Source organism: Phalacrocorax aristotelis, chromosome 3, assembly GCF_949628215.1.
Source record: "Phalacrocorax aristotelis chromosome 3, bGulAri2.1, whole genome shotgun sequence".
In the NCBI taxonomy this organism is placed as follows: Eukaryota; Metazoa; Chordata; class Aves; order Suliformes; family Phalacrocoracidae; genus Phalacrocorax; species Phalacrocorax aristotelis.
Genome location: NC_134278.1, coordinates 52,137,840 through 52,165,222, shown reverse-complemented (window position 1 = coordinate 52,165,222; position 27,383 = coordinate 52,137,840). Strand labels below are relative to the sequence as shown.

Here is a 27,383-nt window from a genome sequence, read left to right as displayed (position 1 = left end):
GGCATGCTGTCATTCATTATTACAAATTTCAGATGCAGGGATTTTTTATTTCAGAACCATCCTATCTAATGCATAAATAATACTGAGGCTGAAACGCCTGAGTTAGGCTCCTGTTCTTACTGTAGAAATCTTGTATTCCTTTCTGTGGTGGTACAAATTCACATCTGTAGAGCTTTGCCTGTAGCCTTGTGATTAAGTCAGTCTAATGTGAAAATGTTGTGTTTGGCTATTCGTAGGTAGAACGGATCATACAACGTAGTGTGTGGTTTCTTTGAGGTGCCTTGACCTCAGGGTTGACTTGTAGGCTCAGTAGATTCCAGTGTACTTTAATATTCTAGGCTATAAACCGCATTGGTTTAGGATCATCTACATGCTCTGTTCAGATGATCCTCCCATGAGAGTGCAAGCCTTCTGGAGGAGATAACTGGAGGCACTATCTGCATGAGCTCTCCCCTTCCTGGAACGTGAGCCAGCAGGTAGTCATGTATGTGTGGAATTACAGCCAGAGCAGATGGACTTCTGTCTTCTCCTCCTCAAATGTATACACAGATTTTCACATGCTAGTTGTGTTGAATCCTTAGGTGCTCCTTGTCTGACTTGTTCACAAACTTTATTCCTGAACTGAACGATACAGTAAGGTCCCCTATTAATAATTTTCGTGTTTTTCTTTTGTACAGAAATTTATCCAATTTCATCTCAGCAGAAATAGATTTTTAGAAGTTTAAAGCAAAATCAGTTTTTTCAAATAGTGAAAAAACCCTTCTCTGAGGACACTTAAATAATAATCGTCATGTTGTCTAGCTCCTTGTAATGTGAAATTAGGTGTTCATATGCTTGGGCACAGGGGGACTGGACCAGATGACCTCCAGAGGTCCCTTCCAACCTCAGCCGTTCTGTGATTCTGTACAGACTGCATCTCAGTTTTATCCATACCAGATTGTCCTGTATGGCTGAGCATTCTGGTGGTCAGAAGACATCAGTTCTTGCATCTTCTTGAGTAGCTGTTGAGCAGCTTTGCATTCCTTTATCATACTGGTTTCAGTTTTCTTCTAATTATATTGAAGTTTTCTGTCTTAGAGTTGCTACTGATTTTTCTTCTAATATTTCAAATGATACAGTAGCTCAAGGATTATGCTTGTTATGTGTTCCTAATAGCAATGCAGATGACAACCACATTCAAAAAAATAGTAGGCTGGCTTTGTTAATCTCTGTTGTGGGTTTCAAGTATGCAAAATGCTATATTACTGTTTAATACTTCAGTAACATTTATGCCACTTGCTTCTATAAGTATGGTTTGGGGGGTGGGCTCTCTTTACTGTCTGAAAATACTGCATTTATAATATTTTTGAAGTATTGATTAATTATTATTCTGGCTACTCACCTATATTGACATTCAGTTTGCAGTTTCTTCTTTTCAGAGAAAATAGCCAGTTTGCTAGCTAAGTATCTCATAATATCTCCAGGTTTTGTGTATTGCTTCTTTTCTATGTTACAGCAGCACTTTTTGAGTTCCTTCATTCATGTCTTCATTCAGTGCCTGAAAAAGACTTGTGAATAAGCCTCAGCTTTACTTCTAGATCTCTGTATGTTTACTCAGCAGCCCCCTTGGCATAAGCCTGGGATGCTTGGTCTGTGTCCTGCAGGTAATTCAACCAGTGCAGATTCCATTCTTTAAGAGTGTGGGCCAGAGAAATTGTTTGGGCAGCAGCCTTCTCCTGGCTGATAAACCATTATCACCACCAGTGCTAGCATTTAAATACACATTACGCTCATTTGGTAGTAGAGACATCAGATGTACTGCTTGTGTACAGAATGGTTGCGATGCGTGTGCACAGTAGGTCCATGATGAGGGCACAGCATGAAATGTTTTAGTGGCCTGTCCCATCTGAAAACTCTGGGAATCGCTTCCAGGTGTCCAGTTTTGCATCAGGAAATTCTGAGGGGAGCGATCATGTAAACCGTGTGGCTTTTCTGCAGAATGTGCTGTGGAGCACCTTCCCCATTTATTCTACAAATGTAAGGAAAAACTGATGAATAGATGTAAAAATAACATCTGCTGGTCATTGTAAGTGGTTGCTGTAGTGGTTGCTGCTGTTCTAGTGGTACCAATTTGCTTCTGTCTGCATCTCTGAAAAGAAACAAGATTGACACATTCAAAGCATAGGACTTCTTAACCTTATCCCAAGCCAAGCTTTTAATTTATGTTAATTGATAAGCCTGTGTGGCCTGAGATCCTTGGTGGGTAGATCTGTTTTCTCCTTGTGGCTTTATTGGAAAGAATCCACTAGCATTTGTAATGGCTTAGTGCAAACCATGGTTGCTATTACTGGAGTCTGGGCTTCAGACTCAACACCATGACATTTGGTGCAATTTGATGCCTTTACTTAAATGGTGGAAGCAAATGACTCTGTTCTTAACACTAGCAGGGTAAGACTTGTAGTAACGTGGATTGTAAATAAAAATAGCGGTATAACTAAATATCGTGGTAAATGAGTCAGTACTAGGAAGGATCAAAGTGAGTAGCTGTATAAATGCATGTAGACAGCTGCTGGCCTAATAGGAATCTTAGATCAGCAGCGGCTTGTTTGCTTTCTTGGCAGAATCAAAAATGAAAAGCAGCTCAGGGTGTATGTTTTATAAGCTTTCCCTGGAGTTAGGTGGTAAGTTGACTTTTTGGTCACTTGAAAGCTATAGTGTTTTTCATGGGTTTTCTGCACATAAAGGGGAGTGCAGGGAAAGGGGACAGAAGAAAATAGAAGGAAGCTTTCTTCGTATGTGTTGTCTTTTTTTATTCAACAATAAAATGGCATTTCAGTTCAGCAAGAACTGTTAAATAGCTTCAGTAGAAATGAATATATTGGGTTTTTAAAATTTAATTAACTTGAGTAATCGGGTGCTAGGTATAAAAGCATTATTAATTGTCTTGCATAAATTCAGGTGCCTTTCAAGTTAAGTACAGTAAGTTTAGACTGTCTCCCAGTTCTATTTATTCTGGTGCTTTGTAATTTGTTTTATGGGGAAACATAAATTGACTATAACTCAGAATAGTTGGGCAACCATTAAAGCAAAGGTATTTTTTTAAAGTGTTATCAAAAAGAAGAAGAGTTCATGGCTATTAATATAAAATGAAAAGTGCAGAACTGATTTTGACTGACAAGTTGTAGGTAGCAAAGACCTGATTTTTATAAGATCATAGGGGGATAGACCTATATATTTGCCAGAAATTCTTAGTTTGTAGCTCCAAGGGAAATTTAGTTCAGGGTGGGTTGGTTTGTTCACCTTTTTTTTTTCTTTTTTTTTTTTTTTTTTTACAAAAAAAAAAGCTTCTGTAGGCATTCAGACAAATAATATGTATGAATTCATTTGAATTTCTCCCTGAACGTGATCCTGGCATACATTTAAAAAAAAAAATTAAATAAAAAAGAACCAAACACAAAACCACCCCTAACTCCCTCCCCCAACCCAACAACAACAAAAAAATTGAATAGAGAAACTGAAACTGTAGAGGTTTAAACAGCTATTAATTTTCTGTTAATTTTATCAGGGCGAGAGGGGAGATACTTTATTTAAAAGTCAGTCTTAAGTACAACCATGAGTAAAAGCTCAGATTTGTTAGTGACTCAGGGCAGAAAACAAATGGTCGACTACCACTGCACAGATCAATATGCTCTTAGTTCGTGTGCTACTAATAAATGGCATCTCCCATGCTAGGGGGGCAGAGGTTTTCGTGCCCTATAAAGATGATACTGCCCTTGTATTTTGCCATTAAAAAAAACCTCTCTAATTCATAGTTTATCTTTCTTTAGTTTCCTCTTTTCCTTAGTGTATTATTATTTGAAGTACATAATACATAAATAAGAAATTTCTTCTCCTGAAATAAATTAAAAGCATAAGCAGAATTCATCATAGGTGATGATCTCAACATTATGCATATATAGGTTGTATTTAAACATTGCTGAAGACACTTGATGGGGATAGCTTACAGGAAGAATAAAAATCACCTTTGAAAGTGGACTTGTACTACCATCCTTAGCAATTTCTTTCACTTCTAGGCATTATGTGAAGATCTGAGGTATTGTTCATTCTTCAAATATTTATCTGACCCCCAGTAAAAAAAACAATATGCTGTGCTGTTTATGGTATTTGGAGGCATGCATTTCACAGGTGTAACAATTTGCAAGCAGTCCTGATTCTGAAGCTCAGTTCTTTCTGTGCTTGAATGGATTTACAGCAGTCTTGGCACTGGCTGGCAAATGGTGCACTAATGTGGGTCTGAATGAGTGTAAGTAATTCATGCAAGGTCCACCTGCTGAGAAATAATCTCGGTTTAAAATACTGGATTTTTAGAAGCCTTTTCATTGGTCCACAAGGACCAATGAAGTTGTGCTGCTTCTTTGTAATGTTTATCTCCTGGTTGATGAAAGCACTGCCTTTAGATACTGTTCTGTTATCTTTATGCAGGGAGTTTATCCACACAAAATGCAAGATGATATACTTCGCCTATCATTACTGTGCGGTGGGGTTAATCAACATGTGCTTATAGGTTTTTTTCTGTGAAACTTTTTCATTGACCAGTAAGAAGTCATGAGTGATTTCTGGGACTGGAAGGGTGGCGAGCAGGATCTGATGTTAGTTTGAGCAGTGAATGCATGCTCTGTTGTATTGTGGTGAGGAAAGAGCAGAGAACATGCATTACAGCTGAGACTAGCCCTCCCAAAAGATGTGGTAGGTTTGGTAAATCCCAGTCCACATTACTGTAATGCCTTGTCTGAAGAGAAGCTCAAACAGTGGTCTAGTACAACGGTTTTTATGGTGTGTTCTTTCATTCTGCTGTTACTGCAGACTTGTGAAAGTTAATGCTGAGAAGTGTGTTGTTAGGAAGCTAGAGATCTGCAGATGCAGTAGAGACCTCTCAGGGATCCACAGATTTTAAAAGTTTGAAATCACCTGGTTCTTTTTCCATATCCCAACTTATGCCTTAGCTAGAATCTTGAATGGCCTCGTAGATGCTCTGGACATTCTTTTTGATTTCTGAGAGGTTGTATGCTTATGCCAGTGAGGAGTGGGAAAAATTTTGATGTGGCAAAATTTTCACAAAGGCTGAGGAACCCTTAACCATCCAACACTGACTCAGTATACAAAATTACTCTGAGAGGTGTTGTGATATTACTACAAAGAAAATAATTTGGATTATGTTTGTATAACAGCAGAATTTGCCACTGTGTATGTCATGTAACCCCCATCTGTTCTGTATTGCTTTTGTCAATGATTCAAATGTGAGAATGCTCTAAATTGGTACTTTTGGTTTGAAATACACCTGAACTTGTTTCAGAAATTTGTCCTGTCTGCAGAACGTGAAAATAACCTGAAAAAACTCACTTAGGGACTACTTAAAAGAATAAAAAGATGTAGTCATTAGAAAATAAATACTTACCTTTTCTTTTTAGGTCAGAAGACTTGTCTCCACTTACATGGTATCTTTCCTTACCTCTATGTACCATATGATGGTTTTGGACAGCATCCAGAATACTATCTTCGTCAAGTGGCATTCAGCATTGACAGAGCACTTAATGTGGCTTTAGGCAATCCGTCTTCTACTATTCAACACGTTTTCAAAGTGTCATTAGTATCTGGAATGTAAGTATGACCTGTTGGTTTTTCTGATTATTAGTTTTGAAATATTTTTGCTGCTGTACTACATAGAAGCAAATACTATGGATGTGGATGACTGCAGTGCTTTTCCTTTTTCTTTTCCCCTATGTGTCTTCATACAGGCCAGTACAACTACTAACTACCTCTTTTCCACTTGCTTTTATTTTAACATAATCAACAGGCTTTCTCCTAAGTGCTTGACACAACCATTTTTTCCTAAACTTGGATCCTAGTGTCTATCATTTTTTCAAATCTGTTCCTTTTAGGTTTTTCTGCCTCTGCTACTACGATAGTACTTTCCACCCAGCATTTTTACCTGTCTGGGTTATTCTAGGTTCCCTGTGACCTGGCATGTCTTGCAGGAGCCTGACTCGAGGTCTCCTAAGATGTGCTTCCTAAAGGGGCCATCACGAAGACTGTCAGGTCATGTTAATTTATCTCATTCTCCCAGCAGCACGGGGCGTAAAGTGGAGACTCTTAAACATTAACTTACTTATCTGTCAAACTGACCATTGTGTTTTATTTGGTGTAGCTTTCTACTACTGCTGGAAGTATATGCTATTATTGCAAGTTAACATTTTAAAGATTTTCTTAATTTTTATTTAACTGGCATAGCCAAGGACTGAAAAATATGTCAAATTATACTGAATAATAGGAAGCTGTCCTGGAGGAGCAGAGTTAGTCTGTACATACATTGAATTTTTCATCTTCAAAACAATGTAAATGCTAATTTTTAGTACTGTGCAGCACTATCTTTTACTTCTCTTTTTTCATACACTTTTGAAATATGTTCATTTGAACTGTTAAGTTTAGGAAGATAATCTTCTGTTCCTATGCAGTTTTAGTGGTACCTTCTAGATATTGTTAGTAAAGTGGCTACAATAACTTCTTTTCATTTTTAATCAGAACTTTCTGACATGTTTTTGCAATGAAAAAGAAGGTAACCCACCAGATTTCTTACTTCTGTTCTTTTTGTGGGAACTGTGAATTGTAGTATAGCTGTTCACCCCAACAGCGAAAGCTCGGCAGAGTAAACTGCTGAAGACTATCTTTCCTCGAATCAGTTAGAAAACAACAGAGATTAGGGGAACATGCCTCTCTGTTCAACTCCAGTCCCTTACAGCTTCAAAACAGTCATTACTGAAAGTCAGATGCTCATTGCCTCAAAGAAGCATAGGAAAGGGTTTCATGTGTTTTGTTTGCTTTTCTAAGAGGTTAATGGGGGAAGCACCTAAGATGTAATACAATTTCTTCATCTTTTACCTGGGTAGATAGACATGCTTATGTAGTAACACAAATCTATTTGTTTTCTTCTGTTCTGACCTGAGTCAGATTCTGCTCATAGGTATTATAGTGTCTCTGTGGTGAGAAACTTATATTATTCTTTAAATGTTGGAGAGATTATCTTATCCCTTCTCTTCTGCATTAGCAGGAAAATTGCTATGTAATAAAGGTGTTTGCTAAACCTTTGTAAGTTTAATGTGAGATTTTTGTTGCATTAACTTTAAAATATAGTGGAGGTCCAGGAATAAAAAAAAGGCGAAATATGCTGTCCTTGCGCATTGAGAGGTTAAAGTAGGTGTTTGTAGCTAACCCTGGAAGTGTTGTAGACCTTGCTCTCCCTTGCTGCCATATTAATGTGGGTATGGTTCACTTGCCATGCAAGTGCTGACTTTTTTTAAGTAGCTTTGAATTTACATGCCTACAGCACATTAAGTCATTATAACTCAGTATATATAACCTCTCATTAGGTTTACATTATCTCTGTAAGAAAGAGATTGATTTATTATAAATTATCTGATCTCTTCCTTTTCAGCTTAACAGCTTTAAGTTTTCGTTGTTTCAATTTAGCTCAGTTTTAACACCATAACCATTTTTAAACTGTTCAGTTTAGCTTCCAGAGATTAAATGTGTACATGTTTAACCATATTAACAAATGCAGTAGTTGTGCAGTTCTGCTGAGTCTGCATTTAACTTAGGAGTGAAACCCCTTACTACTAAACTTCATTTTTTTAGACTTAACAGGTAAGCACCCCAGTTGCATATTTTTTTTTTTATAAAGAGGTTTTATTTTATTTTGTAGAAGTAATGTTCAAATATATGCTTTCCTGAATTTTTTGTTGACTTTGGTTTGATTACTGCAAACTGTAGACTTCTTGCATACACCCAATGTGTTGAATTATGGCCTGTTCCCTTAACGTGCTGTTTTACAAGCATGTTAGATTAGATTAAAATTCTAGATGTTGAAAAGTCAGTAATTTAGTTAAGTAATACCAGAAATAATGCTGCCTGTTCAACCTCAGTTTAGTCTTGACATATTCATTATGCTATGTATTCTTTAACTGCATTCTCAAATCCTATTTTCTTCAGGATTCATGCCTCATTTAGCGCACGAGATGATTAGTAATCACTGAAAAGGGGCAGCTATTCACTCTTTTAAGCTGTTCCCATTCAGTTGTTTATATTATATATTACACAGCCGGTATTTACTCATTTGCACCTGATCTGTAGAATTAATGTCCTTAAGGACTTTGTTACAGCATTTATCAGAAAGGCTGAACACTGGTTTTTAAGCAGTCCAGCACTAATGAATTTCTTACAAGTGCTATTACGATGGTGTGGCATCAGTGTGTTTACATGTGGGGAAAATGAGAAATAATGTAACAATGTTAAGCCAGAAGCGCTTTTTAATTTTTTTTTAAGCTACTTTAACGTGCATGGAGCCTATTCTTTTTATCTTTAACATTTTTATAGTAATGTAGTGCTCCCCTTTGGCCTGACACATGGGAATGTTAATTCTCCTGCCTATGCAGCTTATCTTCTGATTCCCCCCCCCCCCCCCCAGTATTTTAATATTCTTTATGGTAAAATGTGGTTGAATATATGCCTAGCTTCTTGCTTTTACTACTTCCTCTCCAGGCCTTTTTATGGTTACCATGAAAAGGAGAGACAGTTTATGAAGATTTATCTTTACAATCCTGCAATGGTAAAAAGGTAAGGGTGTGGTGATATGAAGTTTTGGCTATTTCCTTATATCTTGTATTAAAAAGTCCAATTTTGAAGCAACTTTCACCTACATCTTAACAAAATAAAACCAACAAAATGATTGCGCAAATTTTTCAAAACACATGAGAAAATTGCTAATTTTAAGCATACCAATATTCTTCTTAAAGCAGTAGCATGTTAGGAAAGCAAGCCCAGAATATATTTGCCTTTAGTTGTCTTGTATTAACTATAATTCTTGAACACTTGAACAAATTTGGATGAGGTTACTTCTCCTATCTCTCTTAAGGAGAACAACGTGGTACTGTCTTGTACACTATGGAGTGGATTTTGGTAGTTTTAAATTCTAGCACCCATTATTAAATTTAAAATACACTCAGAAAACTGAATACTTTTTGTTATTAGACAGTTTTGCTGTTTTTCAGTAGAGTAGTGTTCTTTTAAATGGAAGGACAGTTGATCTCAGTCTTGCTGTCACAGTAGTTGCAGTAAATTCAGGAATAAATAAGGAAGAATTATTTCTTAAGCATAAACCGAAATCCCTTGAGTGTGTAGTATTACCTATCGTAACTGGGTTTTTTTGTAAAGATCCAATATGTGATGATAAGATAAGATTGTCTGGTTTTGATTCTAGACTAGTAAAATTTTGCATTATGTTAATTTCCTGTCTCAATGTAATCTATATTCACATATGATATGACAGGTTTTTTGACCTTTGGAGCATCTCGTGTTTGAACTACTTGTATCCCAATAAGGACAGACACTGCACTTAAATTTTGCTTTTAATTTTTCTGCATAAAACTTTATTTTTTAATCCACTTTTTTTGCATTTAGAAATGCTTAGTGCTTTTCTTCAATTTATAGATATATCCTGTTACTTTGGGATAAATTTACCACACCAATTTGTAATTATCCAAATACCTGCAGTTATTTTTTAATGCATAGATGTTTAAAAGAGCAGGTTTGTCATGCTTCTAGGAAGTTGTTAAAATACTGCTTCTGTGTATACAGTATGTAACGTTATAACCATACAGGGAATCTTCGTGTATACGTCAAGGAGAAATAGAGAGACTTTCAAAGTTATTACTGGTGTGTAGGCATACAGCTGCCACAGTTATTCTGTACAAAGATTTCTATGGACTATAGTGGCTTTGGATCAGTTCCAGGAATAGTACATGGTATGATGTTTTTTTTCAGAGGTGTTCTGTTTGTTTATTTTGGGGATTGGGGGTTTTTTGTTTTGTTTAAGCTGGAGGATTCACAGCTCGTTTGTAATTAACACCCAAATATTCAGTCATTATTAGCAGAGATCATTTTTGTGCATCTGTTATTGTGAAGAAAAAATTCTCAAGTTAAAAATACAACTAAGGCAAAATTTAAGAAGTCTAAGGAATTTATATTTTGATAAAATCAAATATCAATATTGTTGTACTGGAATAATTTTTGGTCTATGTCCTAATTTTCTTTAATTTTAGAGTATGTGAGCTTCTGCAAGGTGGAGCCATAATGAACAAATCTTACCAGCCTCATGAAGCCCATATTCCCTACCTCCTTCAACTCTTTATAGACTACAACTTATATGGAATGAATTTAATAAACCTGGCTGCTGTCAAATTCAGAAAGGCAAGGAGAAAAAGTAAGATGTTTATTTCTTAAGACTGAATAATAGTTTTGAAGGCTGAAAATTACCATTTTGAGCAAAATGTCACTAGCTGTCACACTTTTGCTATATTTTGTGGCTGAATGGGTATCATGTGTTGTTTCCCTGTAGTTTTTCTTTGTCAAAACAAGGTCCACGTGTAGCTTTCTGTCATGTTTCTTTTTTGTTCCTGTGTATTGGGGTTGAGGAAGAGTCTGTTTCCTGAAATGAGATGCTGTATATCAAGAAAAACATGTTCTGTCAGCAGCGCGGCTGTGACCATTTTCACAGACGATTGCACCTCTTCTCAAGATTAAAAATAGTTGATATTTAGTTGAAGAATTTACATGAAAGATAGCATACTAATACTGTTGCTTTAAATTTTTGACATTTATTATTGATCCCTGTATCAATTATAATTCATTTTTTTAGCTGTGGTAGTGTCTTTACAAAGTTACAGCTAATCATTATGCTCTGCTGACAAATAATGTTTTTAATAAAAATGCTTGTGTTTGTACTAAGGTCATTTGCTGTAGGGTGAAATTTGAAATATAAATATCTGAGCAATGGGGTATTTTAATTTTTCACTTCAAAAGATCAGTTTGGCATTTTGAGTGTACACACTTGCATAAAAATTAAATTTGGCAAGAACACCCATAATGTCATCTAAATGCTTCAGTGTAAATAGGAGATAACAGTAGGAAAACTATAATGTCTTTGGTACTTAACATTTAGAAAAATAAGTATTGTTTACTTAAATCATAATTTATCCTACAGCTAAGGCAAGAGCTGAAGAGAATGGTAAAGTATCTTTGCGTAAAAACAGCAAGTAAGAATAGTGTCAACTTCCCTTTTTTCCCATCAATTTTATGCGTACATATTCAGACAGCAATAGGTTAGTTTTCACAACTGATTCTCATCCAAAGAAAAATACTCTTTTCACACTCAACAACAGGCCACACGTTTTGCTGGTGGCAATACTGTAGGAAGGCAAAATCTCAGCCAAGGACAGAATATCTTCAGGCCCTTTAGTCCTGAGAGAAGTATAGTCAGGTACTTCCATCCTTCCAAATGTCCCAAGCGGCCTTATGGAGACATGCAATGTGATTGTATTGAATAGTTGCTCCCATTCTTTTTCCATAGCTCTTTTCCCCTCTCTTTCAGATGATAGATGAAAGACAAAAGCTATTTATATTCTCCTTCATAAGTTATTTAAGGGTGAGAGACCTAGGTCTTGAATGGGAAGAAGAGAGTGAAAGAGGAGTGTGGGCTGAGACGACTGGACTTTATTCTGGTAGGGGAGAATCCAACAGGATAAAAGCAAGGAAATGACAGACTACCTTGTCCTGGCTTGATCAGATAATGGCAGCAGTGCTCCTAGCAAGTGTCACACCACTGTGAGTGGCTCTGCATCACACACATATAAGTAGCCTGCCTTAGTCTGTTGCAGTCCCTAGGTACAGGTTCACTATCAACTACTCCTAGCACAGCAGCTGAGTGACAGATGGTTTGTCCCTGGTACAACCTTATAGAGGCAATGCTCTTGAGGCCAGTCCTTGCACAGCAGCCCTGAGAAGCACCATCTTTTCTAAGCTCAGACCTGATGGAGTAGTGTAGAAGTCACAACTTCTCCTTAGGACTGACACACTTACCTGCCTGTTCCATAGCTTCTGTGTCTTGGGGGTGTGCATTCATTTCAGTCAAGTATAGTTTGTGCTGTGCAGGCCAGGCTGAACATGTTTCTTAGATGGTAGTAAAAGCCTTTGCCTAGAGATGTGAAGCAAACACTTTTCTTCCCTTGAAGATGATGATATAAAAATTGGTCTGGCAAGGAATAGAAAATTCATTAATACATCTGTTCCTAAATGTAAGTAAGCAGCCTCAGGAGCCTGTTTCCAGGGGTATTTTTCTCATTGAGAAACGTATGCTGTTTTGAAGGCTGAGAGAGGTCAGCAGGCAAATTTGTAGTAGCAGGAATACTCTGCCTTCATCAGCCTGTATCCAGAAGATGCAGGAGTTCTTTTCTTCAAGCTCTTGTCTTTATGGATAGTGAGGAAGAAGGCTGCAAATTCATTTGTGCACCACAAGTCACTAAACTATTACAAAGCTTTTATGTTCAGTAGTTGAATCTTCTTCTGTAATATAACTCTGAAAGACCTTGATGTGTCACTGCTACTGTCTTTAAAGGTCTTCATGTCAAGAAAAGGGGAATATTGAGTGTCCTTAAATCTCTGTTCTTATGAATAACTTTACTGAAGAAACAAACTAATACGGGAATTTGAGCCTCAATTTGTAGAAGTATTTGTAAGTAGAGTTCATAGGGAATAAGAAAGGGGGTAATGCATTGAAACTGCTCTGTTGTAGTATTTGAAATATATATGATTTTTAAAAATAATAGTATATATTTTAATATAATCAAGTTGCAGGTGAAAAACAAGAGATGTTTCCATGCCTAGTCAGCTTGCATTTTAATATGGAGAATTAGCTGATGTGCCACACAGTAACAACACGGCTGTGTTTTTTCATGACGAGCTCTGCCTAGGGGCAAGTCCTTACTTTAAAATAGCACAGATACTAAGTTACACTAGGTTTGAGCTGGGTCTGTGTGAACAGCCTGAGATATTTTGTGTTGTCTTTCTGGAATCACCTGCTTAGGCATCACAGTGCATGATGATCTCAGAGCACAAGCGGCTGAATGTGAGCTAGCTCCTGCATAAATACAAGCATGTCTTTTCACCACAGTTGAGTGCCACATTTCCAGTGTGAGTTTAGTGTCTGTGTGCCACATCAGTGCACTTAGCAGTCTGATATAGGGGCAGGGTTTGCAGGAACTAGTCTGGGTGCAGTAGGTTTGGTCTAGAACATATTTAATTAAGCCTGCTGGATCTCAGTTGCTTCTATTTCAAGCTTCTAATCACTTTTGGCATGGTGTTTCCCCAGTTGCTTCTGTAATAACTACATTATTCAGGGCTTTTTGCTACATGAGATATCCCTATCCCTGCTATTCCAAGCAGTGGAATTCACATTGGCAAGTCTCTGTTATGAAATTTACTTCAAAATTATAGAATAAAAATAAATATTCTAACAAATGTTTATTTACTGAAAGTATCTGACAATTGAATTGTTGAATTAGTGTTTCTTTAACAAATGCAAAAGTGTTTGCTATTGCTGAAAGGTAAATTTAATTTAAAAAAACCTGCTGGTGTGTGACACCAACATAGCTGAGAAAATTCAAGGTTCAAGCTGGTCTTTCACATAGAAGTTGGAGACTAAGTAATTTTCAAGGTCTTTTCCCGTTCTGCCTCCCTCCAACTCCATTTCTGGGCTTTTTTCTTCCTTGTGCTACATCCTGTGTATATTGTCTTTCCTTCCTCCAAAGAGCGAAGGTTCAGGAGGAGATCACAAGGGAGGTAGTAAATCTTCAGAGGGGACTTCTCCAGCATGACTTTGGAGCACACTTCCTTACCCTGAGACCTCCGAGCAAACTTACACAGTGTTTTCTTTATTCGTAGGTCAGACATCATCTGCCTTCATTGCAGGTTTCCATTTACTGCTACTGCCACTGCATCTGGAATATATTGTGTATCCTCTTTCAGCTCACAGATGAGAAACAGGAAAAGTGTGAAGTAGAGTTTAGTGTTTTCTTTGGCTTCTAATTTCCATTGGGATCTGACCTCAGGACCCAGACACTTGGGAATTCTGAAGTTTACATCAGACTCTGCATGATTTACTTTGAAACTCATGCAAATAGGAAAAAATTGAATTTAGGTTAAGATATGACTAGAACACAGCAAATGTAACTCTAATAATGTCAGTGTGTTGAGAATATATTTTTCTTTTTATATGTACCTACATGTTAGAAAGAAAGTTGAATCATTTAAATGATAGCATAGTTACTTTTTGAAGATGAGATCATGCAGTGCTATTTATTCTTTAGGAGATTTGGACTGGTAGTATTAAATAATAAATGCATTTATATAATTTTATGTATAAAAAATATTGCCGCATAAATGAATTCATTTCTCATTCTGTTTTTCTTTCTAGATGATACATCAGGTGTAAGTAAACGTCATAGAAGTCATTTACCAGAAAATTCAAACAGTGTATCTTTCATTGAATGGGAAGAAGATGAAATACCAAGGTCAGCATGCCAAAATATTTAATATACGCTGTATTTTTTTATATACCTCAACTTGTGTATACTACAGGGTTCCAGTCTCTCATTTAAAGGACACTTTCATGTTTTACATGTTCAGAAAAAAGCACTAATGTGACACAGATGATCCTTACGTAGTTTCTTTGTGCAGTTTTGGTCATCTGACAATTTCTGGCATATGGTTGTAAAAATCTAACTGGGAGATAACAATACATGTGGCACATTCAACTTCCTGGGTTTTGGAAGATATGTTTCCAGCTAATGACTTCTGATGAAAAGCTAAGCATGTTTAATAGTTATAGAGAATACTTACACATCAGTTCACAGATTCTGGTTTTGTAATCACCCTTGACTAACATGAATAGTGTGCTGTCAGAGTATTCCAGTTTTTTCAGTTCAAATAGCTACGTAAGAATATGAGCTTAGAATTTTCATGTCTGTCTCCCATGCTCTTCCTTTTCCCTAGACATTTCCTAGTCTACAGCTTGTAATTTGTAATGGCTTTACTTCTGTAAGAAAAGGAGTATGTCTGGGGTGTTGGGGGTTTTGGTGCCAGGGGTGGGAGAGAAACAGACAGTACTTTGTGCTACCTTGTTTTGTAGTTTACCCATAGCAAGTTCATTCTTTAAGGTACTTCCTAATGTTTGACAGGTCCTAAAAGTACTCTGTCATCTAGTAGTCTTCTCACTCTTCGGGTAGTTCCTGTCATTCTTCTCTGAATAGCTTAGCAGGCTCAGTGCACCACACAGCTTGCTAACCTTATGTACCAGGAGCATTCACTTCCCCAGTAGACAGTAAGTGCCTTAAACTATACTTCAACATCAGATTTTTCTAGTGTGCAAAAACTTGAGCTTGTGCAAGGTAGCATCTGTTTTTCTGATTCTACTACTCTTACTTTAAGGAGGTTTGGAAACATTCTTTTGAGGTTGTCTTCTGATTTTACTTGTGGTCAATTCATATCCAGTTGTTCTTGGGCTATTTCTTCTCCTTTTTGGCTGCATACTTTGTTCATAGTCCGTTTCAGCCTTTATTTGACTCAGTTGTGTAAGCCAAGGTACTTAACCTTTTGGGGGCTGGTTCATAAATTAGACCAGCATTCTCTGGTGTTACTCTACACAGATGTGGGGAAGGCCGATGAAAGGAAAGAGAAGTAGCACTTCCTGACTGCCAAACCCAGAGAGGGATGAGCCCAGTGTAGCAGGAGCCAAGGGTGTCTTCTCTGCAGGCATTCATTTGCATGACTGTATCCACAAGCCTTCTTTACTCCTCCTTCTACACTTTTGCATATACAGCCAGGGGTGCAACACCTCACTTGTACTAATCCTTCTCCAGCTCTCACATGTGTTCCAGCAGTAGGATGTTAGCAGTTATGGGGCAGATCCAAGCCTGACCATTTCCCTAGCATTCATTCTCTGTACTTTCACCAGTAGGAATTTCTTTCTTGAAATGTAAAGCCTGAGTACTACGCAGTATACCAAACAAATTCTCTCTAGCACTTTCTGCAATGGTACTCGTAGTTCTCTCCCTGATGACTTAGTCTCATTTACGATGTCGCTTTGGCTTATAAGCATTTTAGGATGTATTAGTACAAGACGTTTCTGCTCTTCCTTTTTTTCCAAGTGACAATCTTCTATTTGGAATCCCTTATAAGTTCATATAGGGTCTTGCATCCAGTTTTTAAATTTCGTCTTGTTTCTGTTGTTCTAAGTTATCCTGCTTTCATTTTATGAGACTATGATCTAGTTATGTATCCAGTATGTCCACCAGCTTGCCTTATCAGCATATTTCATTAGTACACTCCTACATTTCCTGCCAACAATATTAATGAGATGAAGTAAACTCAGTCCCAGAAACTGGTCTATATTCAGTTCTACGAATTTTGTATCAACCCTCAGTATTTTTATATAACCAATAGGAATTTCACCTTTAGCCAGCTCTTAAAGTGCTTTAATAATTTAGGAACTAATTTTTGTCTCCTTCAACTGAAACTGTTTCCCATTTGATACTGTGTGAAACATTCTCTGTCTAAAAATGATTTATTAATGTGTTTTAGTGTGACTGTCTTCCACATGCTGTAGGATGTACATGCCACTGCAAAGTTACAAACCTAAAACTCTTTTCCATTTGTTTTTTTACTCTGTTCTTTATCTACACAAAATTAATTGCCTGTTGTTATTTCTCCTGGATTATTTATGGGAGCCACCTACTTGAAACATTGTTCTTGTAGTCAAACCCATATTGCAGGTTGTCCTACTTTTGGATTATTTTCCTACTTTTATTTCCTTTAAAATTCTGAAAATTTCCATCTAGGTTGGTTTGATAGACCTCTGTTTGTCACGATCACCCTTGCTGAAGGTAAATCTGATCCAGACAGCATATGAGATATCTATCCAAGGAAACCCTTGTAACTGTTTCCTAAAATGATTGTGACTCCGATTTTTTTTTTTTCTATACTGTTTTTATTCTTGCGATCTGCAGCATTAATTGGTATCTGTAAAGCTGCCCTTCTTCCTTTATTTCTGTCTTTCCTTAACAAATTATTAAAGTATTCCAAACATTTGGTTTCTGTATATAGCTATATCAACAGCTATATTGATTTCTAGTTTCATGTGCAATACCAGCACAGTCCCCCTCACTTTATCATCCAGTCTTCTTGAGTTCAGGTTGAGATGTTTAACTGAATTATTCAGCAAAAAAAATTTACTTACTATATTTCACCATTTGACTGCTGTTTCCAGCAGTGTTTGGAATTTCTTCTGTGTGTCAGTACTGAATTCTAAGTCTTTGCTTGTCCTTTGTATCAGATATGAAGATCTCATAAATTTTTCCCTACCCTTCACCTGTACACATATGTTGTTAGTTTTTCTTTCAAGAAAAAGCAAAAGGGGAGAAACAGTCAAATGTTGTTTGAGACTGCAAAATTTCTAGGGCTGTCTTGCGTCTTAGTGATTGGGATGTCTGTTCAGACTCACTGTCCTTGGTTTTATGTACATCGAGGATAAATTTTAGAGATAGTCCAACATGCACCTGCCAAGTCCTTGCCTGCAAAGTGTCATTCAAAAATTACATATGTAACATTAGTGCCATTTTGCATGAGTAGATGCCAGTGGTGGTTCCTTATTTCAATAAACATTTGAGAACTCTGCCAAAGTGTCTTGGTGACTGAACTCATGCTTCAGTACTAGATAGCACCCTGCTACTTTGCTGCTTCTCCGGAACAGTATTTAACCCAGCCATGTCCTGTATTGCTTCTGGCAAATCTCTGAATTACTAACTTGCCACTATGATTAGCATACTGTATTAAGCCAGGGACAGTTCTTTTTTTTAATCTAATTCTAGAGTGATTCTGCTATGAAGTAGACAAATGTCCGAAGTCACTAGTGTGCTGTAATCCCTGGTGGTGTAAGGCTTTTAGGTATGATACTTGCCAGTGTTATCAGGCTGGAACCTACAAAGCCACCTTAAAATAGGCAGTAGTCACCTGAGCCTGGCAGTGCTATCCCAACAGTTTTGACAAGAGGAGTTCGTCACATGAGACACATTTATGTTATCCCTCGGGTAGCTGATAATAAATGATGAAACACTTCCATGAGTTCCAGTGAGAAAACTTCCTGGTAAACATCAGGCTTGGAGTAATCTGCCAGTCAAGTCTATCACTTGGACATGATGTGTTAAAAGCAGAGTGATTGGTAGAATGCTTTTGAGAATCACTTTCTTTTTTTAAATCATAGATTTGCTATTGAATGCTAGATTGTATGGAAATTGAGAGATCTGACAAATAACACTATTGCACAGTCTGGCAGTTATGTAATGTTGAAGATATCTACAAGATTTGTGGCTGTCACAATTGCTTTTCTCATTTGTCAGGACGTACATGATTTTATTTAGCCGTTTGATTCTTATTAATAAAATATGGGCATTATTCAACTCACTGGAACATCCTGCAAAGACATTTTTTTTCTTCCATGAACCGAATATGGAAAATTATTATGTCAAGGTTTACAGTCCTCATCAGTGTAGTTGAGTGACACCTTTAAGATTCTCGGTGGGGATATTTTCTTATATACTCCTCTCAGCTTAACATTATAAATACCTGAGAAGTGATCATCACAGAACTTGTTTCCCTAGGCTGTCATTAATGTTGTCATTAATTCACCAATTAAGACACTGACTTTGATTTCCATTCTTCAAGGTTTTTAAGGGCTTTGATGTAGTGGGCATTCTTTAAATTGTGTGTCCACTGTTGCTTTAATTCATTGCCTCAGCATCTGAGGAACCAAACCTTGGTACTTCCTTTGAGAACAGGTTTCATCCTACATTATCATTATTATTATGCCAGTGGACAGTGCCAACAAACTTTTACTTTGTTCAGAAATAAAGCCCATTCTCTCTGTCCTCAAAATAATTTATTGGAGCTTTTTTATACAAAGGTATGATGGATTTGTATTGCAGTTTTTCAGCATAGTGTGCAGGTGTAAAATGTAGTTTTGAATGAATTTGAGTATCCCAAGTAGCCTAGCCGTGGCAGCCCAGTGTTGTGCAACCCTCATTTATTATGCTGCTTAGGAGAGTAAACTTCTGTTCTCTTGTAGCTGCGTTGCTTCAATTCCTATGCCACCTTACTTAACCCTGCCTTTCATATATCTGTGTTACAAGTTGTACCATGTGAACAATTCTATCTCATTTTGTAAAAGAGAATGTAAACCTAGATGATATGAAAAGCTTTGTCTGTGACTTGCTAAGTCTTCTTTTCTAACCTTGTTCTAACATAGATATTCTCAAATCATGGTTTTGACTTTACATAAAACCACATTTTTCTTTGCAAAACTGATGCATGTGATGTGAGGCAGGTGGTTCTTGCATAGGGCAGTCTGTGTCAAACAGACCACTTCTGAGTATCTTCCGAAGCCTAAAAACTACTACTGACCTGAAGTAGTTCATATTTTCAGACAACTACAGCAAGGAGGCTGGATGTGTTCTGACTTCTTCATGCTGTTTTTTCACCTGCAGCACTGTAGCTGCTCAGGAAATGTGGCCTGATCTAGGAGAGTGGGAGATACAGTTGCTTGTGTATTTTCCTGGTGTGTTGTGCATGGTTGTTTTAGGTGAGCAAAACTAGCAAACCTAACAGCTATTGACAGTACTCAGATCAAATAGTTCTCGAAGCATGTAATCATATTAAAGAACTGTACTTCAGAACAGTTTGTACTCCTCCCTCTGACTTTTTTGTTTCGTTCAGAGTAAATTAAAATGTTAGAAGGGGCAGTTGAAGCTGCTCTGCTTTCATATGCCCTTTGAGGTTTTTCCTGAAGTGGGAACAAATGGCTCCTTGGCCTTTGTGGCTTACCTGGATGCTGCAAAAGCTTGTGGTGCTACTGCCCTGACTTCTGTTAGCGCAAGTGTCTAGTGACTCACCTTGACAAGGATGTTAAATGCCAAGTTAATGACCCAGTTGTACTGAGAAGGCAAAAGTCTTACAAAAATCTTACTGCGTGTGTCAGTTGCCTTTCTTAGCCTCCACGTCAGTCTTCAGAGTGTGCACTTTTGACTGCCAGCCCTGCCTTAATCCTGAAAACACTATGATGGTAAAACCTAAATCTATCTCAAAAAAAGGCTCTTGTTAGCTCAGTGTTTTTAATTTGAATAATATGCCATGTTAATTGGAATACTGTAGTTTTTGACAGAAAGACTCCTTTTATCTGTTTGATTTAGAGCTTGGGCAAAATGAGCTTTTCTGCTTCTAATTGCCCAAATCATTTGAATCTTGGTGAGTTGCAGACGAAGAACATGCTTCAGATTAATATTATGGAAAAAGACTTAAGTTATAGTGACAACTACCAGTTTGTTTCGAATGCACCAGTGTTGAATTTAGTGTCATTTTTATAGGCTAAATCCATATTAGAATCTCCAAATAAATAAGAAATCTGATTACTTGGAAAGCTCTTGGCCAATTCTGTCTGTGATATTGATCAGTTTTCAAGACAAATCACTGGTCACACTCTTGATAGGGATATGGAAAAGCAAGACATGTTTTTTTGACAAAATGTTGTAACTAGTTAAAGCGAAAAGAATAGAAAGCTGTCTTTTTGTCAGAGGAAAGGTAAATGTTTTGGTTAATAGTTTTAGTCATCAAGCTGTCTTCAGAAATAGGTCACTAACATTAAATATACTTTTTCTTGAACTTTTCAAGAGCTTTTCTTTCTCTCTTCCCCCCTCCTTTTTTTTCCTCTCTTTTTTTTTTTTTTTTTTTTAATTTGACTCTTTCTAAAGAGGAGATTAGTGAAAGTAGAAAGCTCAAAGCTTTGCTGTTGTATCTGCCGAACAAGTTAAAGACAGATCTTGACCAGACTTCTGGTCATTTACACATGTCATTTAGCAAAGGAAAGTATTAAAATCAGGAACTCCTCTGATGTCAGTGACTGCTGTATGTTGCGATCCCTGTTCACTTGTTCCCAGCAACACTTTGATTTCGTGAAAGGAGCGGACAGAATTTTTGCGGCCTCCTCCCTTGTTCTTGTTTCCCAGTGATCTTGCAGTTCTTTCTTATTCTGTGATCAAAATGCAAGTTTCGGCTTGCTTGCAGTTCATGTCGCCTGCCATGCAGGCAGGCTCTGTTTGAATGCTTTGATGAATACAAGCACCCAAAGTGCGTGATGTGAAAAGTATGCATTTTGATTATGTTATGGACTTGTTTCTCAGCTGATGGCATGACTGGGAAGGGAGGGGAGTGATGGCAATGGATTGTCCTTAAAATGTGCATTAGGATATGCTGCTTTGGTTTAGGAGTTCTGTGATCTGCTCTCCTAATTCTCACAATAACTCTGAAACAGTACAGCTGACTTGGAGGGATTAGTAATCATATATTAATGCATAGCATCTTACAGTTGTTAATGAATTCTATGTGGTAAGTGCTTCACTACTTCTGCCAGACTACTTATGCATGTTAAGAATAAAGAAATATCTGCTCTGCCTTCTTTTGCGGTAACCAAGTGAAACATACATTTACATAGTGAAAAAATACATTTACTGTACTAATGCAGCCATAAAATGTGACGTGACAAATTTTAAAAGTATGACTGGCAAGAAATTATTCCAGAAACTTTTTCTCTGCTTTTAAACTGTATGGTTTCAAAATGTTAGGTTTCAGGCAATTTCTAAAATTGGCTTTCAGGATGCCTATTCCTTTTTTAATTATCCCTCACTCCATTAGAAATCAGATTGCTGAGATCTCTGGTTTGTTTCTTAGTTTCATATTATGTATAACACAGGATTTTGCTTTCCAATAAAAGTTCCACTATTATAATGTGATACAGGAAGAGAGCAAAGATGATTCTTGAAAGCCAAATCTGCTGTAGAGAGGTTGAGGTTATCACACTAAACCCTATCAGCCTTACATTGCGGAATATTTCTTTCTTAGCCTAGAAGTCAAGTTAAGCATCAGCTGAGCAATTGAACTATTAATACAAATCAAACTCTGTATTACTGCGATATATACAAAGAATCAATGACCAAATAACCTAGATCTCCTTTCAGTCCTCTCTTTTTCCTTATAAGTGCCAGTCAATAGATATTCTAGGACTGCCTTAATTTCTGCTTACATTTCTAACACTGTTTATTTCTGTCTTGTCCAGTTGTTTGCCTAAACAGTTAAGCTATGAGTTTACTGGGCTTTTTAATCTCCCCTGCAGGTTGTTTTTTTTTTTTAAAAAAAGTGGACTTTTTCAGAACTTCACTCTTTTATGGTTAAAAATAATTTTCTGATTTCCATGTAAGGTCTCGGTGTTCTCCCTAACAATGCAGGAAGCTATTTCTGCGTTATGCAAAACGCAGTTGGTATTGCAATCAACTGATGTTGTTTCTTCATAGGTGGACAAATAAATACAGCCTAACAATCTCATTATGTCTGTAACTACCTTGTTTTTCTCTGTGCGTGATACTGTCACCTAACAGTCTTACACAGTAAAGTATTTGTTTTCCAGTGCCTTTCTTAATCTTTATGAAGTTCATAAGCTATTGTGGATCTAAAAAATAATTCTTGCTTTTGTAAAGACAAATGAATGGGTTTGCTATTTTAAACTAAGCCATATGGTACACTGATACATTTCAGAAATGTTAGATCTCCGTTCTGCTGACAGAACTGGACAGCAGTCAATAAAAGCTCACATTATGTTATCCCTTCAGATAAGTAGCCTGCTTAATTTGTTGGGGGGGTGGGGGGGTGTCCTTTCTTCTTTATAAGGTGATATCTCAGCCTTTGCCCTTCGGGCAGTAGGGCCTCAGTTTGTGGAGGAAAGGGTTGTTCTTTTGCAGGAAGCAAAGAAAGCTGAGGGCCAGGAGGAAGTGAGACAGGAGAAATGTTGCACCTGTTTATAAGTACTCCTTTGTTCTGTACTTCACTTGGAGCTTGGACTCTTTGCATGGGCTGAGTATCTCAGGAGTTCTGGTGTGATGGTAAAGCAGTCGACCACCGAAGCTGCCTTGAAAGCGGCCCTTTACCTTCTGTTTGGGGTTGGGTTGTTTAAGCCAGTTTAACATCTGCAGTGCATTTGAGAGAACCTCTTGGTCTCTGCTGCTTCAAAGTCAGGACAAATAGTTTAGAGCTTCCTTGCAGGAGACATCCTAGAAGTTTTAATTAGCTTTCTTCTGTGCAAGTCTACATGCTTTGCCCATGGATAACCCTCTTAAGGAAGAGCACGTCTGAACTAGCTTCATGTAATCTATAGTTTGTTTATGGTATGTACCATAGACCTCTACAAAAGAAGATTAGAAGTAAATATTTTTCTCTCCCAAATATTACAGGTTGGGAATATGATGAAGGGGTCAGTTTTGTGGGTGGTTTTTTTTTTTTTTCTTGGTGTGCTATCTTATCTCTTGATAATAAAGATGATGCCTTGTAGCCTTTTAGAAATTCAAAATATTTTTCTGGTTGAGTTCTCCGCTGTTTCCTGAGAAGTCATTAGATTTTTGCTTTTACAACATAAGCAAAGCAGTCTAATTTTACTTTATTTTTTTTAAGATTTAATACTTAACTTTCAGAGAAGGTGTCGGGGATATCCAGCTTTTAGTTACATTATCTACTGTCTCCTTGTGCTATAGTGACTTCTATTCAAAGCTTATAGAGAGCATTGAAAATATTAATTAATTATATCTTATATTCCATGCTGATATTTTTGAGGCTCTGTGCATGTCAGGGAATGTAGGAATACAAGTAGATGTTGTAAGTCACCAGTTAATTAACCTAGACAAAGACTCCTAAGCGATAGCATATTTTAGCTGAAGAATAGCATATTTTAATGATGGGGAGCTTTGAGGGGATTTTCTGTGTTTCCCTAAAAATTTTTGAAACGGTAAACAGGCTTGCACATAAACCTGGGAGAAGGTTTCTCTTTCTTAGTTTCCTCCATGGACTCCTTAAAATTAGTTCGCTGACAGAAACAGATGGAAGGCCACTGACCTTAGCAGATCTGAAAACGCATAGTGGGAAGATGATCAGATCATTATACAACAAGCTTGAATCCATTTCTAGTCTTTACCAAGCCAGTTACCCTTAGTTCTGCTTGTGTTTGGGATGTGAATACCCTGTTTACATTCACCAGGCTATTCCTAAGTCCCCTAAATAAATACAATCTGAAAAATAAAACATTTTTTTGCTTCACTTCCCTTAGCTAGAAAGGTTAAACTGTCTTGCATTGCTCTGAACTGTGAATGAGAGAAAAATTCTTGCTGTGTTCTCTGGGTGTAAGATCATGCAAATGCAGATGGTCCTATTGGCTAAGAATTCTGTGGAACACTTCAATTTGTATTTGAGGAGGAGAACATTATTGTACTTGCTGTAGTATTTAGAGTTGTTTACCTCTTCTTTCTCTCTTTTTCTACCAAAGAAAAAGCTAATCCCTTTAAGTTGGAGATACAATTTCTCATCTAATTAGATTTGGATATGACCATTAATTTAAGGAATTGCAGGTGAGGATGAGAACTGGTAATTCTGTATTCAGGTACTCAGCCCCATTCCCCCAGAAATATTTTGGATGTTGGTCCAGCTAGAAAACAGTGGTGATGCATGTTTCAAAAGCAACATATTGATAAAGTAAACCTGTGGTATTTATGTTTTCACAGCTCTTTAATGTTGAAAGGTGTTGAGCCACAAAGTACCTGTGAATTGGAGGTGGATGCAGTAGCTGCTGACATTTTAAATCAACTGGATATTGAAGGTGAAGTGTTAATAATTTTCCATGAAAAATGTTTTGGGACAGGAACTACACTGTCATCTCTTTTTTAAGGCTCAGCTTAGTTAAGCCACAACCAAGATTTCAGTGTCAGTGAATTGATGATCTACATATTTATAAAGTTTAAAAAACAAAAAAACAAAAAAACAAAAAAACCCACCCAAAACTCTGGAAGAAAAGAGCAATAGAAAGATAATTTTATTAATGCTTAAAAAAAGGTTTCAGACCAATAAGGAGAGTAAGTGAAATATCAACATCAACTCTTGGTGTGTATGTACATACATACGCCAAAAGAACGAGAAAACAAATAGGAGATTCAGAAGATAAATAGTTACATCTTAACTTTTAAATTACACCAAATCCTAGTGTAGGCAAGAAATGCAATTAAAAAAATAACAGGTTAGAATGACAAAAGTGTGTCAGAACCAAATTTCGGGGGGAAGAATGCTTTTCATCACATTGACAGACTTTCCTTCATGTATTATTGTGTATTTCAGCCCAGATTGGGAGGAACCCTGGTTTGCAAGCTATATGGGAAGATGAAAAGCAGCGACGGAGGCAGAAATGTGAATCTTCTCAGATTAAGCCACCTGAGTCACAAGGTAAAAAAAAAAAAAAAAAGCATCTGTTTTTCAAAAAACTGCAAATGAGAAGCAAGCAGGAGGTAGAATTTAAATCAGTATATCAACTTTGAGGGCTTTTTAGATGTACTGTTGTTTCAGTTCCAAGCTTGCTGTTGCCCAGTGTGTGTATTCCAATTTTAAAAGCAAGATACATAACCTTGCTTAAAAACATCTTGATTCAGCTAGCTGCAAAGCATCCTAGGCAGAACGAATGATAATGACGGTTAAGATTGCACACTTTATGATGGAAAACATTTAAATGTTTAAATACTGGCAAACTTACATTTCTTGTTGTGAACCTTTCCATGGTAGTTTATGCATAAGGGCAGCTCCTTTAAATTTCTGTGGAATTATAGCTAAGGTGATGTTAGATGAAAATTTTAAAAGGATGGACAAATTCCTGTATTTTTCTATAAAATTCATTGCATAGAGAAGACTCCGCTCTGCAAATTAATTGCATAATGAAGAGAGCTGTTTTCTGTAGAACCTAGGCCGTGTTTCTTTTAAAATATGAACAATATTTGGAAAGTAAGCCAGAGGATTGCAAGAAGGAAAGCGGCAGGTTCCTGGCTAAGGCAGACTGCTTTCTGACTGTGGGTTTTTTTTCCCCTGCGTTTCTGTGTAATGTTATTCAGGCTGCATAAACCAGACTTTTCAAAATTGTTCACTGATTGGGGTTTTGTTTTTTTTCTGGGTGCTCATCTTGGTGTAATTGCAACATGATTTGTAAATGCTGTTGATACAGTTGCGAATGAGATCAATGGGAGTGCGCAAAGTATTTTCAACTGTTGAAATACAGTTGAAAAATCAGCCCTCCAATTTGGCACTTAAAATAAGCGGACACTTCAACTTTGAGCCATTTCCTAATAGAATTAGTAATTTTAGCTGCTCTTTGTGTTGAGATGTTGAAGTAAGACTGAGTAACAAATTTTTTTTATTATTTTGAAGACCGTGGATTTGTGCCAGCAACAGAGAGTGAAAAATTTTTTCAGAAGAGACTTAAAGAAATCCTCAAGCAAAATGACTTCTCTGTGTAAGTGTTTATCCATTTGCCATAAAGTATAGTATTCAATGCAAACCTTAAATATGCATTTAAAAATTGGTTTTCAATTAACTAGAACGTTGTCAGGATCAGTGGACTACAGTAATGGATCAGAGGAGTTCTCTGCTGAGCTAACACTACATTCTGAGGTACTTTCTCCTGAAGCCTTTCAGTGTACGCCAGCTAATATGGTAGAAGTGCATAAAGATAAAAAGATGAACAAAGGTGAGTATTTTCAATAGCATAATTGTTTAGGCATAAATCTATGTTATGCTTTGGCTGTTTATACTATTAGCAGAAGTCAAGGAAGATCTGGTTGTCAGTTATGTAAAAATGAAGAGTAGTTTTGCTTTTATTTTCATCGTTGTTAGAGTAAGCCTTTTTAAAATTGCCACAGCAAATAATGGACACATACTTGAGTAGTAAAATCCAGTTTAAAGTGGCTTACTTTCGTAATGTATTGATGTCTGTGACTCTGAAGTTTTATCCATTTGCTTTTTGTTTTTCTTTTAAGAATCCAGTAGGATGCATACTGATAAAGAAGAGGAAGCACTTATTAATGAAGAAGCAATTTTAAACATTGTGGAGAATAGTCAGAGCTTTCAGCCTTTGTCTCAAAGACTGAGTCAGACTACAGTTTTCAGTGAGTATGCCTGGAATGTATTTTCTTCCAGGCTATTTTATTGTTCCACAGTCTTCGTGTTCACTTATGTTACCAGTCACGAAAGAAAGTAAGTAGTTTACCTCAGGGAGCTTATCAAGATGATTGAGAGTTCACACACGCATACACATCCTATCACCGCAACAAAAAAAAAACCACACCTTATATTTTCTAAACATGTCACCAGGGTAGCGTATTTGTAGAGGCTGCTGTGCTTCACTGGTTCACTAAGCCTGTCCTCTTGCCAGGTCAGCTCAATGCAGTCTCGTACGGGTGTTGCTCTTCCCTATGCTCATAGGGTTATAAGACTAAAACTATCAGAATAAAGAGGATTTTGGCTGTCTATCCATTATATTCTTGCAGTTACTGCATATTTCTTAC

The 27,383-nt window shown here is 37.0% G+C and overlaps 1 protein-coding gene across 1 annotated transcript in view; it reads left to right on the top strand.

The window, feature by feature from the left end:
- REV3L (REV3 like, DNA directed polymerase zeta catalytic subunit) overlaps positions 1-27,383 on the top strand; it is a 126,148-nt gene that overhangs the window by 44,232 nt on the left and 54,533 nt on the right. Inside the window, exons 2-10 of the mRNA XM_075087453.1 lie at positions 5,448-5,637; positions 8,572-8,646; positions 10,131-10,291; positions 14,339-14,435; positions 24,567-24,661; positions 25,174-25,278; positions 26,248-26,332; positions 26,418-26,566; positions 26,856-26,984. Of these exons, the coding sequence (XP_074943554.1) occupies positions 5,448-5,637; positions 8,572-8,646; positions 10,131-10,291; positions 14,339-14,435; positions 24,567-24,661; positions 25,174-25,278; positions 26,248-26,332; positions 26,418-26,566; positions 26,856-26,984 (1,086 nt within the window). The remainder of the gene's footprint in view (positions 1-5,447; positions 5,638-8,571; positions 8,647-10,130; positions 10,292-14,338; positions 14,436-24,566; positions 24,662-25,173; positions 25,279-26,247; positions 26,333-26,417; positions 26,567-26,855; positions 26,985-27,383) is intronic.